The following is a 20,447-nucleotide window of genomic DNA, read 5'->3' on the forward strand; positions in this document are numbered from 1 at the left end:
AATATGCTCTGGTCAATCTCAGACACCTTCAAACGTTATTAATTATAACTCTGTAGCAAAAAATAAAATAAATAAATAAAATAAAAATACTAAATACTAAAAAAAATACTATATTATAAAATACTATACTGTGTTCTGTAATTTTCTAATCGCAATGCTTTAAAGTGAAAAGATTTTATAGCAAACCAACTAAACCCCCCCCCCATTTATTATTTTAAATTAACCAATTCCTTTACTGCTTATTGCTCATGTTAGTTACAGGGAACATACAAAAATATCCAGATAAATTGTGATAGTAAACCAATATGATTTTTAATATTACCATATTTATATCCATTATAGTAAGACATAATGGGGATATGAAAGTATACTGCATAATCTTAATTCCTGATATTTGATGTGTAATTATACGCGATGCAGGCACTACGTCCCCTTGCTTTAAACTAAGCATTCAAGATGACACGACGGACCTTGAATGACCCCTTTATTGACGCCTTTCTGCGTTTTACATTGAGGAGAAATATTCCACGATGATCCCACCGTTCTCCTGCCATCCCGCCCACTGTCAATTGTGATTGGCCAAACCCAGAACCTATTCTGCCTCTCCATTGGCTACCCTCCTGTCTGCGTCGTGATATCATGCCAGGGGCTGCGTGACAGGTCCGTAGGAGGCTTCCTATAGGTTTAAACAGGCAGTATGTGTTTACAACATAGACTGTGGGTTTACAACGAGGAAAGCGGAGACACGATTACAATGAATTTGTAAATAAAATCAAACAAATCTTGTAGAGACATGAGACTCGCTTTATACGCGTTTTGCGGCTTTGCTTTTGGGCTTTTGCTCGTGGGTTTGCGGGAATTATTGTTTGGTTTCGGGGAGAACCGATGCAGCATGACATACATGTTCGAGTACCCAGAATACCGAGTGAGTATCACTGCAAACACAGTCTGTATCACTGTTGCTTTCTTCACACGTTTGCTTTGCAATTCACAAAATGCATCATTTCTTCCAATTAGAGCAACCTCACTAGCTCACAACACAATTCACTGGCAGGCCATGCATCAGTTCCTCATACCTGTCATTCTACCTGTTGTTTTGGCAACAACAAACATTCCTTATCAGCAACATCAGTCATTTTACAATATTTCAATGGGCAAAATCTTTTTAACCCTCTGTTATCAATATCCACCACTTGGGGGTCACTTTTGTGTTTTTAATATGTTTTTATTATTTATATAGTAATGGATTTATGGTAAAAGACCATATTTACCTGACAAGTATGCATCATGTTTTTTTTTCTATATGAAATATAACAAATATTGGGGGAAATATGTCGTCATTTAGTTACTGAAGAGGTATTTAAAAATCCAAAAGAAAATCATATGTAATACCATGGTGTAACCACTTGCAGGTATAGCCTAGTTTCGAGTACCCAGAATACCGAGTGAGTATCACTGCAAACACAGTCTGTATCACTGTTGCTTTCTTCACACGTTTGCTTTGCAATTCACAAAATGCATCATTTCTTCCAATTAGAGCAACCTCACTAGCTCACAACACAATTCACTGGCAGGCCATGCATCAGTTCCTCATACCTGTCATTCTACCTGTTGTTTTGGCAACAACAAACATTCCTTATCAGCAACATCAGTCATTTTACAATATTTCAATGGGCAAAATCTTTTTAACCCTCTGTTATCAATATCCACCACTTGGGGGTCACTTTTGTGTTTTTAATATGTTTTTATTATTTATATAGTAATGGATTTATGGTAAAAGACCATATTTACCTGACAAGTATGCATCATGTTTTTTTTTCTATATGAAATATAACAAATATTGGGGGAAATATGTCGTCATTTAGTTACTGAAGAGGTATTTAAAAATCCAAAAGAAAATCATATGTAATACCATGGTGTAACCACTTGCAGGTATAGCCTAGTGTATTCCCTAGTTGCTTATAAGAGCATTGCGAGTACATCTAAAAATGAAGCTCTACCTGCCATACATTCAAACCTGCACTGCAACCTGAACATGCTTTTAAAGTGTCGTTTGTTTCAGGAGTCCTGTTCTACAACTTGATTTGCTTGTGGTCTTGCATTCTCTTCACCTGTACGTTTTTAGCGTGTGCAGCTTCCGAAGCGTGTTGCGCGCCAGTACCCATCATACGGGCTGTATCTGTATGGAGAGGGCGCATATGCTCAGGAGACCAGAGGACTCAAGCTCACTGGCGCTCCTGTGCTCTTCTTGCCTGGGAATGCGGGCAGCTACAAGCAAGGTGAGATGGAACTGGTTTTTCCTCATTATTTCAGTCAGCACATCTTACACATGTACACATGTGCTATGTAAATAGCTTGGTTTTGTTTACTTTTTCTTTAAGGTGGGTAACCGGTTTGTTTGCTCAATCAATCTTGATCCTCCTTCTGACTTTTTCCCCAGTACTTATGAAACACTCTGATTGTTTATTACAAACAGAGGAAGACATGTGAGAGCTCACACAGAGATGTTGTTATACTCTCTCTTGCAGCTCGTTCTCTGGGTTCAGTGGCATTGAGGAAGGCTGAGAACCTGGACAGGCGAATCCATATGAACGTGTTCACCATCGACTTCAACGAGGAGTTGGTGGCCCTGTATGGGGGCAGTTTGCGCAGACAGACTCAATTTCTACATGAAAGCATCAAAGCCATCTTGCGCCTTTACAAGGTCAGAGGTCAAGGGCATCTTTATTCCTTTTCCATCTGTTTTGCCCTTTTACTTTCTTCCCATTTCCTTTCCATCCTTTTCTGTCCCTTTGTTAGAATTACAGATCACAAAATTTGTTATCTAGACTTTTGTTCATAGTATACACACTTGGTTCACTTGGAGCACTAACAGTAATGATTGAATTTATAGACAAGTATTAGTTTTGAGTTGATGGCACACAAAATATAGGCCTGTAGGTTTATATTTCTTCAAGGTTGAATATACTACAAAATAGGGCTGTGCAATCATGGGACCGGCTTTACTGACGAGATGCGCATGACAATCGCATGCGATTAATTGCACAGCCCTACTACAAAACTATTTTCAGATTTTCAGTCTGGAGGAATCAATGCTAGTTACATAGTCAGAGCCAGTCTGCAGATTTTGGACAGTCAGAGTTGGCAGATATCACAGAGCATTCTTCAATATTTCAGCACATCTTATACATGCATACATATGTGATATGAATAACTTTCCCTTCTAGGTGTTTTTTTTTTTAACTTACTCCACGATTAATGAAACTTTCTGATTTTTCATTGCAGATGGAGAAAGAGAGATTGTGAAAGCTCATTGCAACACACAGACAATGCCGAAATCCTGTAGCTTAACATAAGATTATTGCTTTAGCAACACCAGGGTCATGGGCTAAGAACGGATAAAATATTTACTTTGAAAGAAATATGAGTTGTAGACTCTTATGCAAAGCTAAATGCATAAATATAAATGTAAAATCACATAGTTTCTGATGGGTACAGACTGATTTTTAGCTTCAGTCTAAAACATGTTTTATACTTTGAGCCGATTTTAGAATGCATATTCTTATTTGTCATGCGTCTCCTAGCAACAAGGCGCATGTTTCTGCATGTGTTGTGCTTAAACAGTGTTAAAGTCTGGTTGTGTTTGATCTTCAGCCATCTATGTTGATGTATGATGCCAGTTTTTTCTGTAACCATTCACAAAGTCAGCAAATGTATGATGCCTATTGTTTCAAAATCTGTTTAGATTTTAAAAGTCATGTAGTGTTTTCCAGCCTTTCAGTCACTTAGTAATTGAACCTCATTGCTATTAGTAGGTCATCTAAATTCAAACCAGTGATTTTTTTTCTTCTACATTCCCATGGCTGCAGGACCGTCCAGACCCTCCCACAGGTGTGGTTCTGGTGGGTCATTCCATGGGTGGAGTGGTGGCAAGAGCGTTGTTCACCCTGGCACGTTTCAACCCACGCCTGGTCAGCCTCATCATCACCCAGGCCTCACCCCACCAGGCACCTGTCCTGTCTCTGGATCCTTATATACTGGGTAGGAAAAAACAGACCGACATAAGTATGTACAGATGATTTGTTTGAGAGTTTTGAGGGTACACTACAGTTCAAAAGTTGCTTTTTTATTTTGAAAGACATTGCTATTTTTTATTTCACAAGGATGCAATAAATTGATTAAATGTAACAGTAAAGACAATTATAATGTTACAAAAAATCTGTTTCAAATATTTGCTGAATTTTTAATTAATCAAAGAATTCTGAAAAAATATGTGTTATGGTTTCCACAAAAATTTTAAGCAGCCACAATTTTTTCCCACACTGGTAATAAGAAATCAGCAAATGAATAATAATTAATAATTAATTTTACAATATAACTTTTTTTTTAACTGTATTTTTGCTCACATGAATACATGTAGTTATGGTGAGCATAAGAGACTTCTTTCAAAAACTGAAAAGTAAATACTGCCCCCCATACTTTTTTAACAATAGTTTATTCAGAAGGTATAAACTTGTGTATTTGTATATTACACTTTCTCAGTTTGATTGTTTTTTGGTACACTAACATCTGAATTGTGTGTGTGTGTGGTAGAGTTTTACTCTACAGTCAGGCATCGCTGGGCCACAAATGCTGAAGACCTTCGAAATGTAACAGTTCTCTCTGTGGGTGGTGGTTACCTTGACTTCCAGGTGCGCTCTGGTTTGACAGCACTGTCCTGCCCCATTGATGACCTCAATAAGATGTCAGTAGTGGTAGGTCTACTAGCCATTAAAGTTATCTTTAGTTTAATATTTAACTAAAGATATTTTTTTCAAGCAGAACCTGATTTGTATTTAATATGCTTACCATGGTACATCAGTGTTTTGTGAATTGGTTTTAGGCGACTGCAGTTCCCCGAACCTGGGTTTCCACAGATCACATTTCCATCGTTTGGTATGTTTTTGTATCCTAGCATTGTTTCATGAAAATGGAGAGAGAATTTAAACTGATGGTTAATTATTTTGCTCTTAAAGGATTAGTTCACCCAAAAATGAAAATTAACCCATAAATTACTCACCCTCAAGTCATCCTAGGTGTATATGACTTTCTTTTTTCAGACGAATCCAGTCTTTGATCTTTCAAGCTGTTTCATGGCACTCAGCGGATGTTGCATGCATCAGTCCAAAAGAAGTTAAATAAAAAGCGCCCATCCATAAAAAAAGTGTCTCACATGGCTCTGGGGGGTGAACAAAGGCCTCCTGTAGCGAATCGATGCGATTTTGTAAGAAAAATATCCATATTCAAAACTTAATAATCACTTTAATGTAGCTTGCGCCAACAGTTGTACACGGAAGCAGCTCCGGGCGGATGAGGTATGAGGTCGGCTTTGCACATGCGCCGCTCAGAATTGACGAACGCGGAAGCGCAGGGGAGAGAACAAAACAAAACAACGGTCACTAATTAGAAGTACAAAACAAGGATTTGTAAAGAGGAATGTCGGAGGATTTCGATATAAGCCAAGAGGAGACTGGTTTTCCTTTGCTAACGTAAGGAAACTTTGCTTCCTTATCTCCTGTTAACAAACGTTGGTTTTCACGAGACTCACCGGCGCATGCGCAGCGCTGACCTCATACCTCATCCACCGGGAGCTGCTTCCGTGTACAACTGTTGGCGCAAGCTACATTAAAGTGATTATTACGTTTTGAATATGGATATTTTTCTTACAAAAACGCATCGATTCGCTACAGAATGCCTTTGTTCACCCTCCGGAGCCATGTGAGACACTTTTTTTTTAATGAATGGGCGCTTTTTATTAAACTTTTTTTGGACTGATGCATGCAACACCCGCTGAGTGCCATGAAACATCTTAAAAGATCAAAGACAATTTTTAATATAACTCCGACTGGATTTGTCTGAAAGAAGAAAGTCATATACACCTAGGATGACTTGAGGGTGAGTAATTTATGGACTAATTTTCATTTTTGGGTGAACTAACCCTTTAAGCCTCTTAACTTCCTAATGGCTAATGAATTTCATCCTTTATAATGTGAAATCCTCTATACTTTAAGGTGCAAGGAGCTGGTTCTGGCCACAGTCCGGGCGTTCTTTGACCTTATTGAACCTGAAACGGGGCAGGTGAGTCATGTCCTAATACAGTGTGAGTGTGTGTTTAAGGTGTTTTATTGACTCGTGTTTCTCTTTAGTTCACAGAGAGTCCTGAGAAGCGAATGTCAGTGCTGAACTATCACTTCTTTAGACATCCAGTGCTGCAGCCTGGAGGAGCTCAGGATGCCCCTGTCACTTTCTCCGGTCTGTGTTTGCGTGCACCTGTATATTTATAGGCTTATAAGTTTTCATCACAGCTGGAAGATAATATCTGATTCTCCTTTTCCTGCTATTTATATCCGAATCTGTTCATCCATCCTTCCAGCTCCTGAGGCGTGGAAGGAGGTCAACACACTCCGTCTGTTCTACAGTGCCCCCAAGGTGACAATATGTTTCATCATCTCAGGCAAAATTATGCCAGCAGCGTCTCTCTGAACGTTGCACTAATGTAAACCAACTCTTGGCAGGAAGCTCAAGTCATGTACTTCCTGTTTGCCCTCTCCAGTCGAAGGAAAGCCTACAGTCATTTCCACTGCCGCAGTGATAATATGGTGAGAGAGACCAACAGCATCACACCCAGAAAACTTTTTTCATTTAAATGTAACATTTCGATTTAAATGTCACTAAACATTTGGTGAAATTAGGTCTGTTTAAGAGCATTAATTTTAAATCTCTTTACGTGGTGTCCCAGTTATGAAGAAAATGTGCATTCAGATGTGATTTAATGTAAAAATTCTTATGTTTTAAAACTCTGGTCAAATATTAGGAAGCAAAATCATACTTGTAAAAAAATATTTATTATTATTAAATAATAAGCAAAGTAAGTATATATTTTGCAGGAAAGTGCAGCTTTTCCATTATGTAGGCTGCTGATGGCCAAATTTTCTTTGTTCCTCGTGACTTACACTCTTAAAAATAAAGGTGGTTAAAAGGTTCTTCACGGCGATGCCATAGAACAACCATTTTTGGTTCCACAAAGAACCATTCAGTCAAAGGTTCTTTAAAGAACCATCTCTTTCTTACCTTTTTATAATCTGAAGAACCTTCTTTCGCCACAAAGAACCTTTTGTGAAACAGAAAGGTTCTTCAGATGGTAAAGGTTCTTTATGGAACCATTTAGTCTGTACATGTTCAACAGGAAATGACCAGCTGGCTGTATGGCTGTACACAGATGAGTGGCTCGATGTGGTGAGTAAAATAAACCACATAAATTCCTCTCAAAAAGAAATAATTACCACCAGGCCCGTACAGAATCCGCACTCGTAAAGTTAGCACATTTTCATAAGTCTGGTGCATTGCACACATGTTGATCCATACCATCATTAATTTGGACTCTAGTTTATAATCTAAATTGTATAGTGTGTGTTATATTATTTGCTTTGTAAATTGCTTTCTTATCTATTTTTCCCAATTACCCAGTGTTCAGGCAGTAGATCTCTCATCTCAGACAGAGCTTCTTCCAGCCTATAAGGTCATTCTAGTTTATTCAGTAACACATTATATAGCTACATTTAAAATAAAAATTGTTGTAAAAATGGTCTGTGTTTCTTTATAGGCTGTTACAGTGAAAATCAGTGAACTTTTGTCTGTCTCTCATCTCATCATTGACGCCTCAAACCCCAGTGGAACAGAGGTTAGAAGTTAACTTACAGTCCACATTATCATGTTCGTAATGAAAACTTGCATTACAAGACAGACCACATTAGCAGACGCTTCCCTTCTTAAAACATGCATTCAATGGTTTGTCAAAATAATTTGCGATGAGCTCGATGTTTTAGATGCTTTCTAAATGCTTGATTGTCTGATTGTAGTTTGTAGTGGAGTGTGAGCTGCAGAGAGAGGAGAGCTTGACTGTCTCAGTGCAGGTGCCTCATGTGCTGTCCTTTGGTGAGCCACTGAACTGCATGCTTGTGTTTGCATTTTACTTTCAAGGCATTTACCAGATGCTGTCATACAGAGCAGTGCTTTTTAGTTGGCCATTTTGCCTTAACGACAGCTATTTTTACACATTGTTAACATAAAATAGGCCTGTATAAAACAATGTAATAATCTTACACTGTCATTCTTTAATAAAATAATAATAAGTTGTTGTGTTTATTCTATGTGGATGCTTTAACTTGTATGTGACGGTTTGTAGGTCTGACTGTTAGTGACATCAGCATTAACTCCTCTGGGCTGCTTCATACACTACAGCTGCAAGACTTTCATCAGGTGATCGCTCACAGCATTCCCTGTTGTTCTGCTCTCCTTCCCTTTGAACCTCAGATTCTCCATAGAATTTATTCCTCTATTTTCAGATGTCCATTCATAGTAGAAGCTTTTATAATGGTACAAATCCCATAATGGTCTTTAGAATAGTTCCTTAGGTTGATGTTCTATTCAGTAATCTGTTACACCCTAATCTTTAATTAAAATAAGACATGTACCCGAAAGCATAATAAAAGTGAATTTGTTTGTTCCTTCAGGTCTATCAAGCTTTCAGAATAACAATCACTAGTCACTGCAAAACCACTAAAGGTAACCAGTTATTCAGCTTTTTCTGCCAGAAATGAAGCATGATGAATTAAAAGACTGATACTGTATCCGTGTTGTGTTATACAGACAGACTGCCCAGTGTGTACAGACTGAGGGTACCTTGGTTTCGTGAAGACTCCTTTGATACGGCAAGGTAGAAAGAGTCTTGTGATTAATCAGCTAACTTTCCTCAGCTCTGTTTTTGCAGCAGAGTACTGATGGTTGTGTTATTTATGACTTTCTTTTTTTTTCCACCGAAGTATTCCTTCGGTATCTGACATCTACAGCATGCTTCACACCAGCCGCCCAGACAACGCCTCCAGTGCCCTCCTGCAGCTCCACACTGCCCCCAACTGCCAATACAAGGTATTTCATCCACATTTGTTGTTTTCTCAAAGGCGAACTTATCAGTTATCGGCAACAAATTTTGTATTTTGTCTCTATAGGTGTCTATTCGGACTTCGTTCCCCAAAGTGCTTGGGCAGGTGTGCTTACAATGTGGTATTTCATTTGGCATGCTGTTAACTTTCAACCTCAGAGTATTCCTCATATTCAAAAGGATTTGTTTTTCTTTAGATTCTGTGTTTCTGTGGTCCAGTTCTGCCTGTCTATTCAGCTGTAGTGCTTCTTCTGATGATCAGGGCTCAGCTGAGCTCCATCAAAAGATCTGGGCATCCTGCTGGAATCCAAGAGGGCATGAGTAAATCGTTACAGCTCCACAAACTGGAACTGCCCATCCTCCTGCTGCTGCTGCTGCTCAGGTGATTCCTGATACAGGAGATTTTTTTCTTTCAGGCAGTGTTCAGTTTTGACAATACAAATAAATTTTTGCCTGCGAATTATACAGTTATCAAATGTTTACAGTATATATTTTTCTATTTTTTCCCTCTATTGTTCTACCATAGGCAGAGCTGGTTTCAGGATGTCTGGTCCTCTCTGGGACTCCCTGCGGTGGATTCTCTTCCTCTAAACTCTGTGGAGGACATATCCCAGGATCCAAAGGCCTCTGTGCAGGAATGGCCCCGTATAGTGTCCCCACTGCTCTGTGTGCTAGGTTCATCCATTGCATTCTGGGGTAGCACAGTCCTCAGAGTGTTTGTCTGCTTCCTGTCTTTTTTTCTTGCTCCACTTCACAGGTAAAAGTGTTAATAGTAAGTGCTATTGTAGTAGCTTTGTAGTAGGTGCTCTAAATAAATAAATAAATAGATGATTTTTGTTGTGTTATGTTTTATCTAAATGTAGATGTTTTGATCTAAATCAAACATCAGACAAAATGAACACTTGTCATTCTGTGAGTTCAATAATGCATTTTTTTTAAAGAAAGCAAGGATGCATTAAATTGATCAAAAATTATAGCAAAGACATTTATAATGTTACGAAAGGTTTGTGTTTCAAATAAATGCTTTTCTTCAAAATTTCTGTTCATCAAAGGATCATAAAAAATGTATTGCCATTTCCACCAAACTTTTAAGACAACTGTTTTTAACATTGACAATAATAATAATTTTTTTTTCTTGAGCACCAAATTAGCATATTAGAACGATTTCTGAAGGATCACGTGACACTGAAGAATTGCCTGCTGAAAGTTCAGCTTTACCTTTAAAATATATAAAAATTTGAAAGTGTTTTTAAATTGTATTAATATTGTAATAATATTATTACTATCGGTTTTGCTGTATTTTTGATCAGATAAATGCAGCCTGCTGAGAAAAAGAGACTTTCAAAAGCCAGACAGATTAGAAAATCCTTATTGACCATAAACCTTTAAAAGGAAGTGTGAAAACACATTCAGTTCACATGCAAAAATGTTTTGTGTGGATTATCTTTTTTTAAACATGATCTATAAATCTTAGATGTTCATTAATAATTTAATATAAATATTAAGTCAATATTTTAACATATAATGCAGTACAGCATACAGTATTGTACTGTGGTTACAGGACATAAAATAGAGCCTTCCTTGTATAAAAAGTATGTACATTTTGATCTAAAGTCCTGATGTTGAATTACCAAAAAAAAAAACAAAGTTATGTATATGTGTATATATATGTATATATGTGTGTGTGTGTGTGTTATAACAACCACCCCAGTGCAGTTAATAGATGACACTGTTAACTTTTTGCCATAGAATCTATTTAATAACTATGTTTTTGCAGATCTTTTCATAAATGTTTCCATGTCACGTGTGTGTGACTCTGTGTTTGTCTGCAGACCTTCAGTGTCCCGGGATTGCGGCACGCTTCGTCTTCATTCTCAGATTCTCCTGATTATCTTTTTAAACGTGCTGGGAGGTGTCACATGTGGAGCACTGGCTCTTATGGTCTCCTCTCTTCTCCACCTCTACAGGGTGAGTAATCTGTCCATCCTTCATCAAACCCTTTCATACCTACTCCATATAAAGTTGTGTTAGTGTTGATTAGCGGTGAGCCTAGAGAGATGTTTTTTTTGACCTTGTGCTGAATGCTTGACTTAAAATATTTCTACTGATGCTTAAAATACAGGTGCATCTAAAAAAATTTAAATATCAAGGAAAAGGTCTTTATTTTTTGTAATTTAATTCAAAAAAAGCAAACTTTCTTCTATTCTAGCTTCATTGCACACAAACTGAAATGTTTAAAGAGTTTTTTGTTTTGATTCTAATGGTTACGACTTGCAGCTTAGGAAAATAAAAAATTCAGTATCTCAAAAATTTAGAATATTTTCTCAAAGATCTATCAAAAAAAGATTTACAAAACAGAAATGTTCAAGATCTCCAAAGTAGGTTTAATTATGCACTCAATACTTGGTTGGGGCTCCTTTTGCACGAGTTACTGCTTCAATGCGGTGTGGCATGGAGGCGATCAGCCTGTGGCACTGCTGAGGCGTTATTGAAGCCCAGGTTGCTTTGATGGCGGCCTTCAGCTCATCTGTATTGTGTGTCAGATGTTACTTATCTTCCTCTTCACAATACCCCATAGATTCTCTGTGGGGTTCAGGTCAGGCGAGTTGGCTGGCCAATCAAGCACAGTAATATAATGGTCAGCAAACAGTTAGAAGTGGTTTTGGCACTGTGGGCAGGTGCTAAGTCCTACTGCAAAATGAAATCAGCATCTCCATAAAGCTTGTCAGCAAATGGAAGCATGAAGTGCTCCCAGATCTCCTGGTAGATGGCTGCATTGACTTTGGACTTGATGAAGCACAGTGGACCAACACCAGCAGACGTCACGGCACACCAAATCATCACTGACTTAAGAAACTTCACACTGGACTTCAAGCAGCTTGGATTCTGTGCCTCTCCAGTCTTCCTCCAGACTCCAGACCTTGGAAGTGGTTTTGACACTGTGGGCAGGTGCTAAAGTCCTGCTGGAAAAGGAAATCAGCATCTCCATAAAGCTTGTCAGCAAATGGAAGCATGAAGTGCTCCCAGATCTCCTGGTAGATGGCTGCATTGACTTTGGACTTGATGAAGCATAGTGGACCAACACCAGCAGACGTCACGGCACACCAAATCATCACTGACTTCAGAAACTTCACACTGGACTTCAAGCAGCTTGTATTCTGTGCCTCTCCAGTCTTCCTCCAGACTCTGGGACCTTGATTTCCAATTGAAATGCTAAATTTACTTTCATCTGAATAGAGGACTGTGGACCACTGAGCAACAGTCCAGTTCTTTTTCTCCTTAGCCCAGGTGAGACGCTTCTTACGTTGTTTCTGGTTCAGGAGTGGCTTAGTTCAAGGAATGTGACCGCTGTAGCCCTTTTCCTGAAGACGTTTGAGCGTGGTGACTCTTGATGCACTGCAGACCTTCAGTCTACTCCTTGTGAAGCTCTCCCAAGTTCTTGAATCAGCTTTTCCTGACAATCTTCTCAAGGCTGTGGTCATCCCTGTTGCTTGTGCACCTTCTCCTACCACACTTTTTCCTTCCAGTCAACTTTCTATGAATATATTTAGATACAGCACTCTGTGAACAGCCAGCCCTTTCAGCGATGACCTTTTGTGGCTTACCCTCCTTGTGGAGGGTGTCGATGATTGTCTTCTGGACAACTGTCAAGTCAGTAGTCTTTCCCATAATTGTGACCCTGGACCACAAAAGCAGTCTTAAGTCGCTGTAGTATATCTGTAGCAATAGACAAAAATACATTGTATGGGTCAAAATTATTGATTTTTCTTTTATGCCAAAAATCATTAGGATATTAAGTAAAGATCATGTTCAATGAAGATATTTTGTAAATTTCCTACTGTAAATATATCAAAACTTAATTTTTGATTAGTAATATGCATTGCTAAGAACTTCATTTGGACAACGTTTGTGGTCCAGGGTCACAATTGTGGTTGCATGTTCTAAACTAGCCCAGGAGGTACCCAGTATTTATACTCAAAATTAATCAAACTAATCAAGATCAAAATTGAATATTCTAATTTTTTTGAGATACTGAATTTTTCATTTTCCCAAGCTCCAAGTCGTAACCATCAGAATTAAAACATTTCTTGAAATATTTCAGTTTGTGATCAATGAATCTAGAATATAAGAAAGTTTGCTTTTTTTAAATTAAATTACAAAAAATAAAGACCTTTTCCATGATATTCAAATTTTTTTAGGTGCACCTGTGTTTACTATAATATTTCTCTTTTCTAATTTGAATGTACAGTTTTCTTCGTAATGATTTTAATCTCTTGTGATTATTTGTCTTTGTCCAGGTGCTTAGATTACAGATGACCGAGAGGTCACTGAGCCACATGTTGAACCTGGTATGAATGTCATATTTTACATCGTTTCTACTTGGCTTACAATACCTGTAAGTTCAAAGTGTTTTGTTTTTGTTAAACCAGGCGCCCCAGAAAGTTTCACAAAAATCAGAAAATGGTTTCCGTGCCAGTGATGGTCACAGTAAGGTTAAAGAATGTAATGGCAGCCCTCTACTGACAGAATCAGTGCTACAAGACGTCAGAGATGATCTGCAGCTCCACTTTAGTCTGTCCACACTGCTTACTCTTACCATGATGCTTACCGTCCCTTCCCTTATCCACTGGAGACACAATCTCAGGTAATCGTCATTTAGAGTATAAATTCATTAGATTTATTTTCCTCTGCATTTCTCATGCAAGTTACTAAAGCACTGCAAGCAAGTTCTACAAGAGATCAACTGCCTGAGAGTGAAGAGAAGGTAATCTACATCCTCTAAGAATTTTAATTTGCACATGTATGTGTCTTGTTCAGATATTGGGTTCATCTGGATCCTGACCCCTGCTGGCCTCACGTTGTACCCCTGCTCATCAGCTCTGTTCTGCTCATCAACTGTAACACAGATACACTCCTGCGCAGGTTTGTGTGCATTTCTTACAAATGTATTCATGTTATTTATTTGACATCAGTTCAAATAGTCATATTCATCAGTGGCACTCCTTAGAATGCCTAATATGGCCATATCAAAGAGCTTTTTTCATGATGTGGATATTTATGATGTTGCTCAATTGTAATTTGAAATGTTCATAAATATATAGTGAATATTATATTTAAATACATACAAACTGTTGTTGAAAGTTTAGGGTGGGTAAGATTTTTTTTTGTAATGTTTTTTGAGAAGTCTTTTATGCATTTATTTAATCAAAAATGCAGTAAAAACAGCAGTATTGTGAAATATTATTACAATCTAAAATAACTTGTCTATTTTAAAATGTTATTTATTGCTGTGATGGTAAAGCTGAATTTTCAGCAGCCATGACTCACATGATTCTTCAGAAATCATTCTGATATGCTGATTTGATGCTCAAGAAACATTTTTTAGCAATTTTGAAAACCGTTTTTGCTGCGTTAATATTTTTGTTGAAACCGTGACTCAGGATTCTTTGATGGATAGAAAATGGAAATAGAAATATTTTATAACATTTATATTTCCTTAACTGTATATTTTGATTAATTGAATGCACCCTTGCTGAATAAAAGTATTAATTAAAAAAAACAAAACAAATCTTACTGACCCCAAACGCTTGAGCAGTAGTGATGCCTGGAAGTCTATTGTCACAAGTTCTAACAGTGCTGTATGTCTGTATTTATACTTGTATTACAGCAGACTGATGCTGAATCTGACGCTTCATCTGCTGTTGCCGCTGTGTGTGGGAATGCTGGCTTTTTGTCCGCTGCACATTTACAGAGTCACTTATTTCCTGTCTGCAGCTCTGACCCTCTTGGTCTGTTCTTGCTACTTTTGACCTCCCTACGAACTTTAAACGTGAGTCTGCACTGAGATTAAAACAAGACCTGGGCTTTGTATCAATTCAGAGCAGATTAGACCAAAACAGCCTTAGAACCCTTTGTGTGTTCAGTGGGATCACATGGACTAGTGACATCAGTGGACCAGCCCATCCGGAGTCATGTGACATGTCGTTTGTCATCATTTGTAGCTTCTGTACAGGGTATTATACTTGTTAATGGTGGTATGTCTGTATTCATGAGCAATACCTCTTGTTCGTAAGGCTAGTTTCCCAGACACATTAAGCCTCGGCCTGAACTAAACTAAGTCTAAGACTGTATTTAATCAGTGTGTGAGAAACTAGCCTGTACTTGTGTGTGTGTGTGTGTGTGTGTGTGTGTTGGGCTGTGGGAGTGTATATGTCTGATTTAGTATTCATTTGTAAACCTGAAGTCATAATTGATAGGGATACACAATATATCGGTATCATTTCAGTTGTCAGTGGATATTAGAGGTTTTTTAAATATTTATTTATTAATTTATCGGTATCTGGTATTTCTCTTTCTTCATATTGCGCATTATAATTTCAGGATGCCTAAAATTCATTTGTAGAATTTCAGTTTTTAGTCCGTTATTTTGAGCGAATTCATAAAAATTTTATATAATTTTAGTATCAGCCATGTTATGGTTATCGGCCATAACACTTATTATTTATCTGTATATGCCAGAATTTTAAAAATGGTGTGCTATCAATTGACCCTGTTTACTTCCTGATCTTGTGCATGACTCATCAGTGCATGTTATTCCAAAGATTTTTTTTATTTTTTTATTTCTGATTAAATATTGAGAAATGGAGCAGTAAGAACACCATCTACATTTGCTCCAATCCAGATACATGTTCATTATTTTATTTTACGTATTGATTCAGATCATTGTGGTGTGGATAGTGACTGAAAAGTCCATAGTTTCATAGTAAATGCATTGTAAAACCATTGGGAACTGTTCTGTTTGCTTAAACTAATGTTGTCACTTTCAAACGAGGCTTTTCTTTTTTCTGTTGACTCCGTTTTATTGACTGAAGCCTTTGCTTCAGTTCTGATTCACAGTATCAACAATTTTTAATCACATTACAGAATTATTTAACAATTTTGTAGTTGAAAAGCTGCAGAAAAATGCTTTAGCAATTAATTCCAGCCACCGCTAATATAATATCCGATCAAGCTTTGCAGATCTTGCAAAAAAAATTGTGTATCATATACACATCTAACATGTCACATTACGGAAGTAAAATGGGTTAGCAATGCATTTTCATGCTGACTTTAAAGGATGTAAAAGCAGCTTTAGGTGTTTGTTCAGCTTTTCTGCAATTCACATGTCTATGTATGAGCGTGACTGGATCTCTTTGCCCGTTCTATCTTCGATCTGTCATTTCTGCCTTAAGCCATTTAGCTTTGAATGCACATGTAATGCCTGTAGGTGCTGGAGTACCTCTGTGTTAGACAGATCACTTCTTATTAACACCCTTTTGCATTAGCCCAAGCTGTAAGGCGAGTCTGAGTTTCGCGAGGTGCGATCGCAAAACTGGACTGACAAGCAATATGATAATTCATTTTATATCGGTGTGCACAATTTGTGGTGTTGAAAAGACATCACAGTTACATTTATGGTTATAGCGTCTCTTATAACCTGAGACAAATTGTTCAGTCACAGTAGCCATGAGATTGTTGTTTTTTTTCCCTGTAATGTTTGATGAATGCTGTTGATGGTCCGTCTGTGTTCCTCACACATTGCTCACACAGCAGCATCCATCTGATCTGTCATCATTTGATCTGCTCATGACGGCTGATTCAGGATCGCTTACCTGAGAGCTGAAATTATACTTTGTCATCCTGAATCAAATGAGAGAACGGTGCCTTTCTTGTAATATGCCCCTGCTTCTCTGATACCCATTCGCAATTTAACCTTCTCTTCATTGAGGACGGATGTCAGTCCATCCAAGTAGTCCGTATTTAAATCAGACGTCCTCCTCTCACAGGATGTACTTGACCAAAAACACTCATATGGCACAAAATTGTGTTTTCTGCACTGTGAATGTACCTGAATGTGTGTGTGTGTGTTTGAATCATTTTGCAGTGAGCTTTGATGTTTGTTGTGCTCTGCCTCATTCTAAATTTGAGCTGTTTTTGTGGTGAAAGTGTGAAAGGCTGCCTTTTTTCTATCAATATGATTGTGACTTATTGTTTTCATTGGTGTTCACTGTGATGTGCCACAATATTTGGAGGCCAGGATCTGATTATATGTCTCAAAGCAAGAACTGCTAATTCAGGGCCAGATCTGTCCTGATTATGTAACAATGAAGCCAAACGGATCCAACAGCAACTCTTTAACAGTGCAGCAATGACAGCAATGTTTGTATTGATGCTAGTAAGGCTTCTTCTGTGGAAATGTAATGAAGAATTTGCTCATTTTGTTTAATAGAGACTGTTGTTGTGATGTGGTTAATAGCTCTGCTGTAGCAGCTAAATATTAATAGTAAAGACCCTAGAGGAATGTGGTTTTATAAATACACTACCATTTAAAAAGTTTGGGGTCAGTAAGACATGAGCTTTTAAATTTTAAAAGAAATGAATACTACAATATTTAGCAAGGGTGCATTAAATTGATCAGAATTGTGTCAAAATTCAGTTTCAAATAAATGCTGTTGTTTTGAACTTTATAGTCATCAATAAATTCTGAAAAAAAAGAATCATGGTTTCCACAAGAATATTAAGCAGCACAACTGTTTTCAACATTCATGATAATAAGAAATGGTTCTTGAGCATCAATCCAGCATATTAGAATGATTTCTGAAGGATCATGTGACACTAAAGACTGGAGAATGACTGCAAAAAATTCAGCTTTGCCTCACAGGGAAAAAAAAAACATTTTAAAATGTATTAAAATAGAAAAATGTCAATTGTAATAATATTTCATAATATTACTGTTTTTAGATCAAATAAATGCAGCCTTGTTGAGGATAAGAAACTTTTCCAAAAAATTAAAAGTTACTGACCCTAATCTTATGAACAGTATTGTATGCCATAACAGGTGATTTGAATTGATTAAAACAAATAAAACATTTAATTGAAATGTATGTATATATCTGTTAAGTATGTTGATGTATTAACAGGTTTAGAATATGGAGGGATATTAACCTGAAAGCCGCAGTCGAACCATAATCGACCTTTAGCGAAAAAAATCTGATCAGAGGGAACAAAAGCTTACAAGCCTGCACATTCCACAGTCATATTCTGTGTGACAAACAATTTTTTGAGTAGGGTTTCAGATTGGGCTTCAAGTTTAGCTGTGACTGTTTTGACTTTTTTATAGAATGCAGCTCACTGCCTCATGAACCTAAATGCTGTTGTGCTTTAATATATTTGCAGTGACTCACTCATTACAGTGACTCGTCTGTTATATCTATATTTTAAGGAGTTGATATCACTTGTCTCATTTGAAAGCGGAGTTAATATTTTAAAATTAAAACATTAATCAGCAGTTGTAAATTGCTCACAATAAACCTTTTGAAGTATAATCTTCGAAAATGTTTACTAAGAGATATAGTTCAAGTTGATACAAGTGTGATTATAGTGCTGTTTTGCTTGGTTTGTGGTGCTTTTGTAATTCACTCATGTGCAGTGACTATGAAACTGTAAGAGTGTAAATGATTCATGTCAATGCTTCTTTTATACTGATATGTGATGAAGCACTGTCTATCAGCACATGTATGCTAACATATTAGCACTTCTATTAGCAGTCGGACTGATTTATCATCATTGGCTTGCACCTGTTTGGCCAAGCAGCAGCGTCACTGTGATTGGTTGTGATCATTGTTTTCTTAATACAGTGATTAGGGCAGTTCATGCTTATTTCTGGAGCATCTTTTGTTGTCGTTTAATATACAGACTTGCTAGAAAGTGTCAGAGATGTTGTGTACCTGCTTTGTAATTAAATTGTTACAGTGCAGGAGAACAAGGTAATTGCTTGTTTATCTCTAAGCTTTGTAAATGGTGAAATAACAAATTGATCATTCTCAGGTTAAATAACGTGTTGTGGAGTCAGTGGCTTTTAGTGTTTATATATCTTAACATGTTATTTTACCCAAAAATATGTGCAATTTTTGAGCACTACAGCAGTTCCAATAAAAATTGTTTACTCAGAGTTGGTTCTCAGATTTATTGAACATTTTCTGTGTCTGTTGCCATTTTATTTTATTATAATTTTTGTTTTAAAGGATTGTTAACCCAGAAAGGACAGTTCTGTCCTTAATTACTTGTGCTCATGTCATTCCAAACTGACTGTCTTTAAAGGGGTCATATGATGTTGCTAAAAAGAACAGTATTTTGTGTATTTGGTGTAATGAAATGTGTTTATGCGGTTTAAGGTTCAAAAAACACATTGTTTTCCACATACTGTACATTATTGTTTCTCCTCTATGCCCCGCCTTTCTGAAACGCGTCGATTTTTACAAAGCTCATCGGTCTGAAAAATGACTTTACAGATCTTCTTTATGCACCAAGAGCTTGTAACACTCCAAAGAGAAAGGAAAAATTGAAATCGCATCATATGACCCCTTTAAATTGAGGTATGGTTGTCACACAAAATTAGTGTATGGCTTCAGAAAAATTTATTTTATTTTAATGTTTTATTTTATTTAAATTTTTGTTGCTTTATATATTTAAGCTTGACAGTTTGAGTACCCAGGACAGTCTTTTACATTTTTTTAAAATTTGATTTCAAAGTATTTTTTATTGTTATTTTTTTTCTTTAATTTTTATTTCAGTGTTATTTATCTATTTTTTATTTATTTGCTTAATTTACTTACTTAACTAACTTATGCTTGACCATTTCAAAGAGTACCCAGGATATTCTTTTAAAATTGTATTTCATTTGATTTCAAGTTATTTCATGTAATTTTTTTTCATTTTTTCAATTTTTATTTCTTTTCTTTGTGTATTTTTTGTATTATTTATTTATTTTAGTTTGACAATTTCAGAGAGTCTATGATGTTCTTTTAAAATGTTCTTTTTTGTGTGCACTGTCCCTTTAAAAAGAGGGCAGTATGTGTGTTCCCTCAAACATCTTGTCTGTGCTATTTTAATTCCTGCTAATTAGTCACATTTAATAAAATTTAGCTTTTTTTTCTCAGCCTAACAGATGGCTGTTAGTCGTGCTGAGATTTGGCCACTGCAGTTGCCAAAACACCATTTGACTGGAGATGTTGACGTTCTTTCATCTCAGCTGAAAGACAGATAGCTATATAATCAAAACACAATGTCTTCTAATATCTGATGCACTGTTAAAATTGCTTCACAGAGCGGTCCTCCTCATTCATAAATACATAAATCATTTGGCCCATACAGCTCATTGATAGTCAGCTGTATTTACTCTGAGGATGGCACAGAATTAATGTGAACACACGTCTCGAGTGATATCCAGGTCTATTGAGTGTTTAGAATAAACCACAGGATATGAATACAAATGCTATCTTCAACCAAGCACAGGCTATAGAGTCAAGTACAGTCACATCAAAGAGAAGATTCATCTACGGTGGAATGGAAATGTGGCCCTGAATGTTCAATACCAGAGGACTGAACTTTTTTATTTTTTTGCACGAGTTTTGTCCAAAGTAAAACT

General features: G+C 36.9%; 1 protein-coding gene across 3 annotated transcripts; it reads left to right on the plus strand.

The window, feature by feature from the left end:
- Positions 1 to 707: 707 nt before the first annotated feature.
- On the plus strand, positions 708 to 18,957 carry pgap1 (post-GPI attachment to proteins inositol deacylase 1). 3 transcript variants are annotated; one of them, XM_016538419.1, is made up of 26 exons: positions 708 to 925; positions 2,126 to 2,279; positions 2,529 to 2,704; positions 3,870 to 4,041; positions 4,594 to 4,754; positions 4,883 to 4,935; positions 6,051 to 6,117; positions 6,186 to 6,291; positions 6,413 to 6,468; positions 6,555 to 6,638; positions 7,226 to 7,275; positions 7,507 to 7,558; positions 7,643 to 7,720; positions 7,899 to 7,974; positions 8,225 to 8,298; positions 8,553 to 8,604; positions 8,689 to 8,755; positions 8,862 to 8,967; positions 9,048 to 9,086; positions 9,178 to 9,362; positions 9,507 to 9,737; positions 10,813 to 10,948; positions 13,279 to 13,329; positions 13,411 to 13,625; positions 13,799 to 13,903; positions 18,568 to 18,957. In XM_016538419.1, the coding sequence occupies exons 1-26, from the start codon at positions 794 to 796 to the stop codon at positions 18,635 to 18,637; spliced, it is 2,748 nt and encodes a 915-aa protein (XP_016393905.1). In that variant the 5' UTR covers positions 708 to 793; the 3' UTR covers positions 18,638 to 18,957. The 3 variants fall into 3 exon arrangements, with proteins under 3 accessions (XP_016393905.1, XP_016393903.1, XP_016393904.1); XM_016538417.1 differs by lacking the exon at positions 18,568 to 18,957 and adding an exon at positions 14,649 to 17,365; XM_016538418.1 differs by lacking the exon at positions 18,568 to 18,957 and adding an exon at positions 14,652 to 17,365.
- The last annotated feature ends 1,490 nt before the right edge of the window (positions 18,958 to 20,447 follow it).

This window comes from Sinocyclocheilus rhinocerous, unplaced genomic scaffold, assembly GCF_001515625.1.
Source record: "Sinocyclocheilus rhinocerous isolate Xijiao unplaced genomic scaffold, SAMN03320098_v1.1 scaffold3444, whole genome shotgun sequence".
Taxonomy (NCBI): domain Eukaryota; kingdom Metazoa; phylum Chordata; class Actinopteri; order Cypriniformes; family Cyprinidae; genus Sinocyclocheilus; species Sinocyclocheilus rhinocerous.

Coding starts and splice junctions, on each gene's coding strand:
- pgap1 (XM_016538417.1), top strand. CDS start 794: ATGAGACTCGCTTTATACGCGTTTTGCGGCTTTGCTTTTGGGCTTTTG. Junction 6,118..6,185: donor TTGAACCTGAAACGGGGCAG/GTGAGTCATGTC, acceptor GTTTCTCTTTAG/TTCACAGAGAGTCCTGAGAA. Junction 7,276..7,506: donor CAGATGAGTGGCTCGATGTG/GTGAGTAAAATA, acceptor CCAATTACCCAG/TGTTCAGGCAGTAGATCTCT.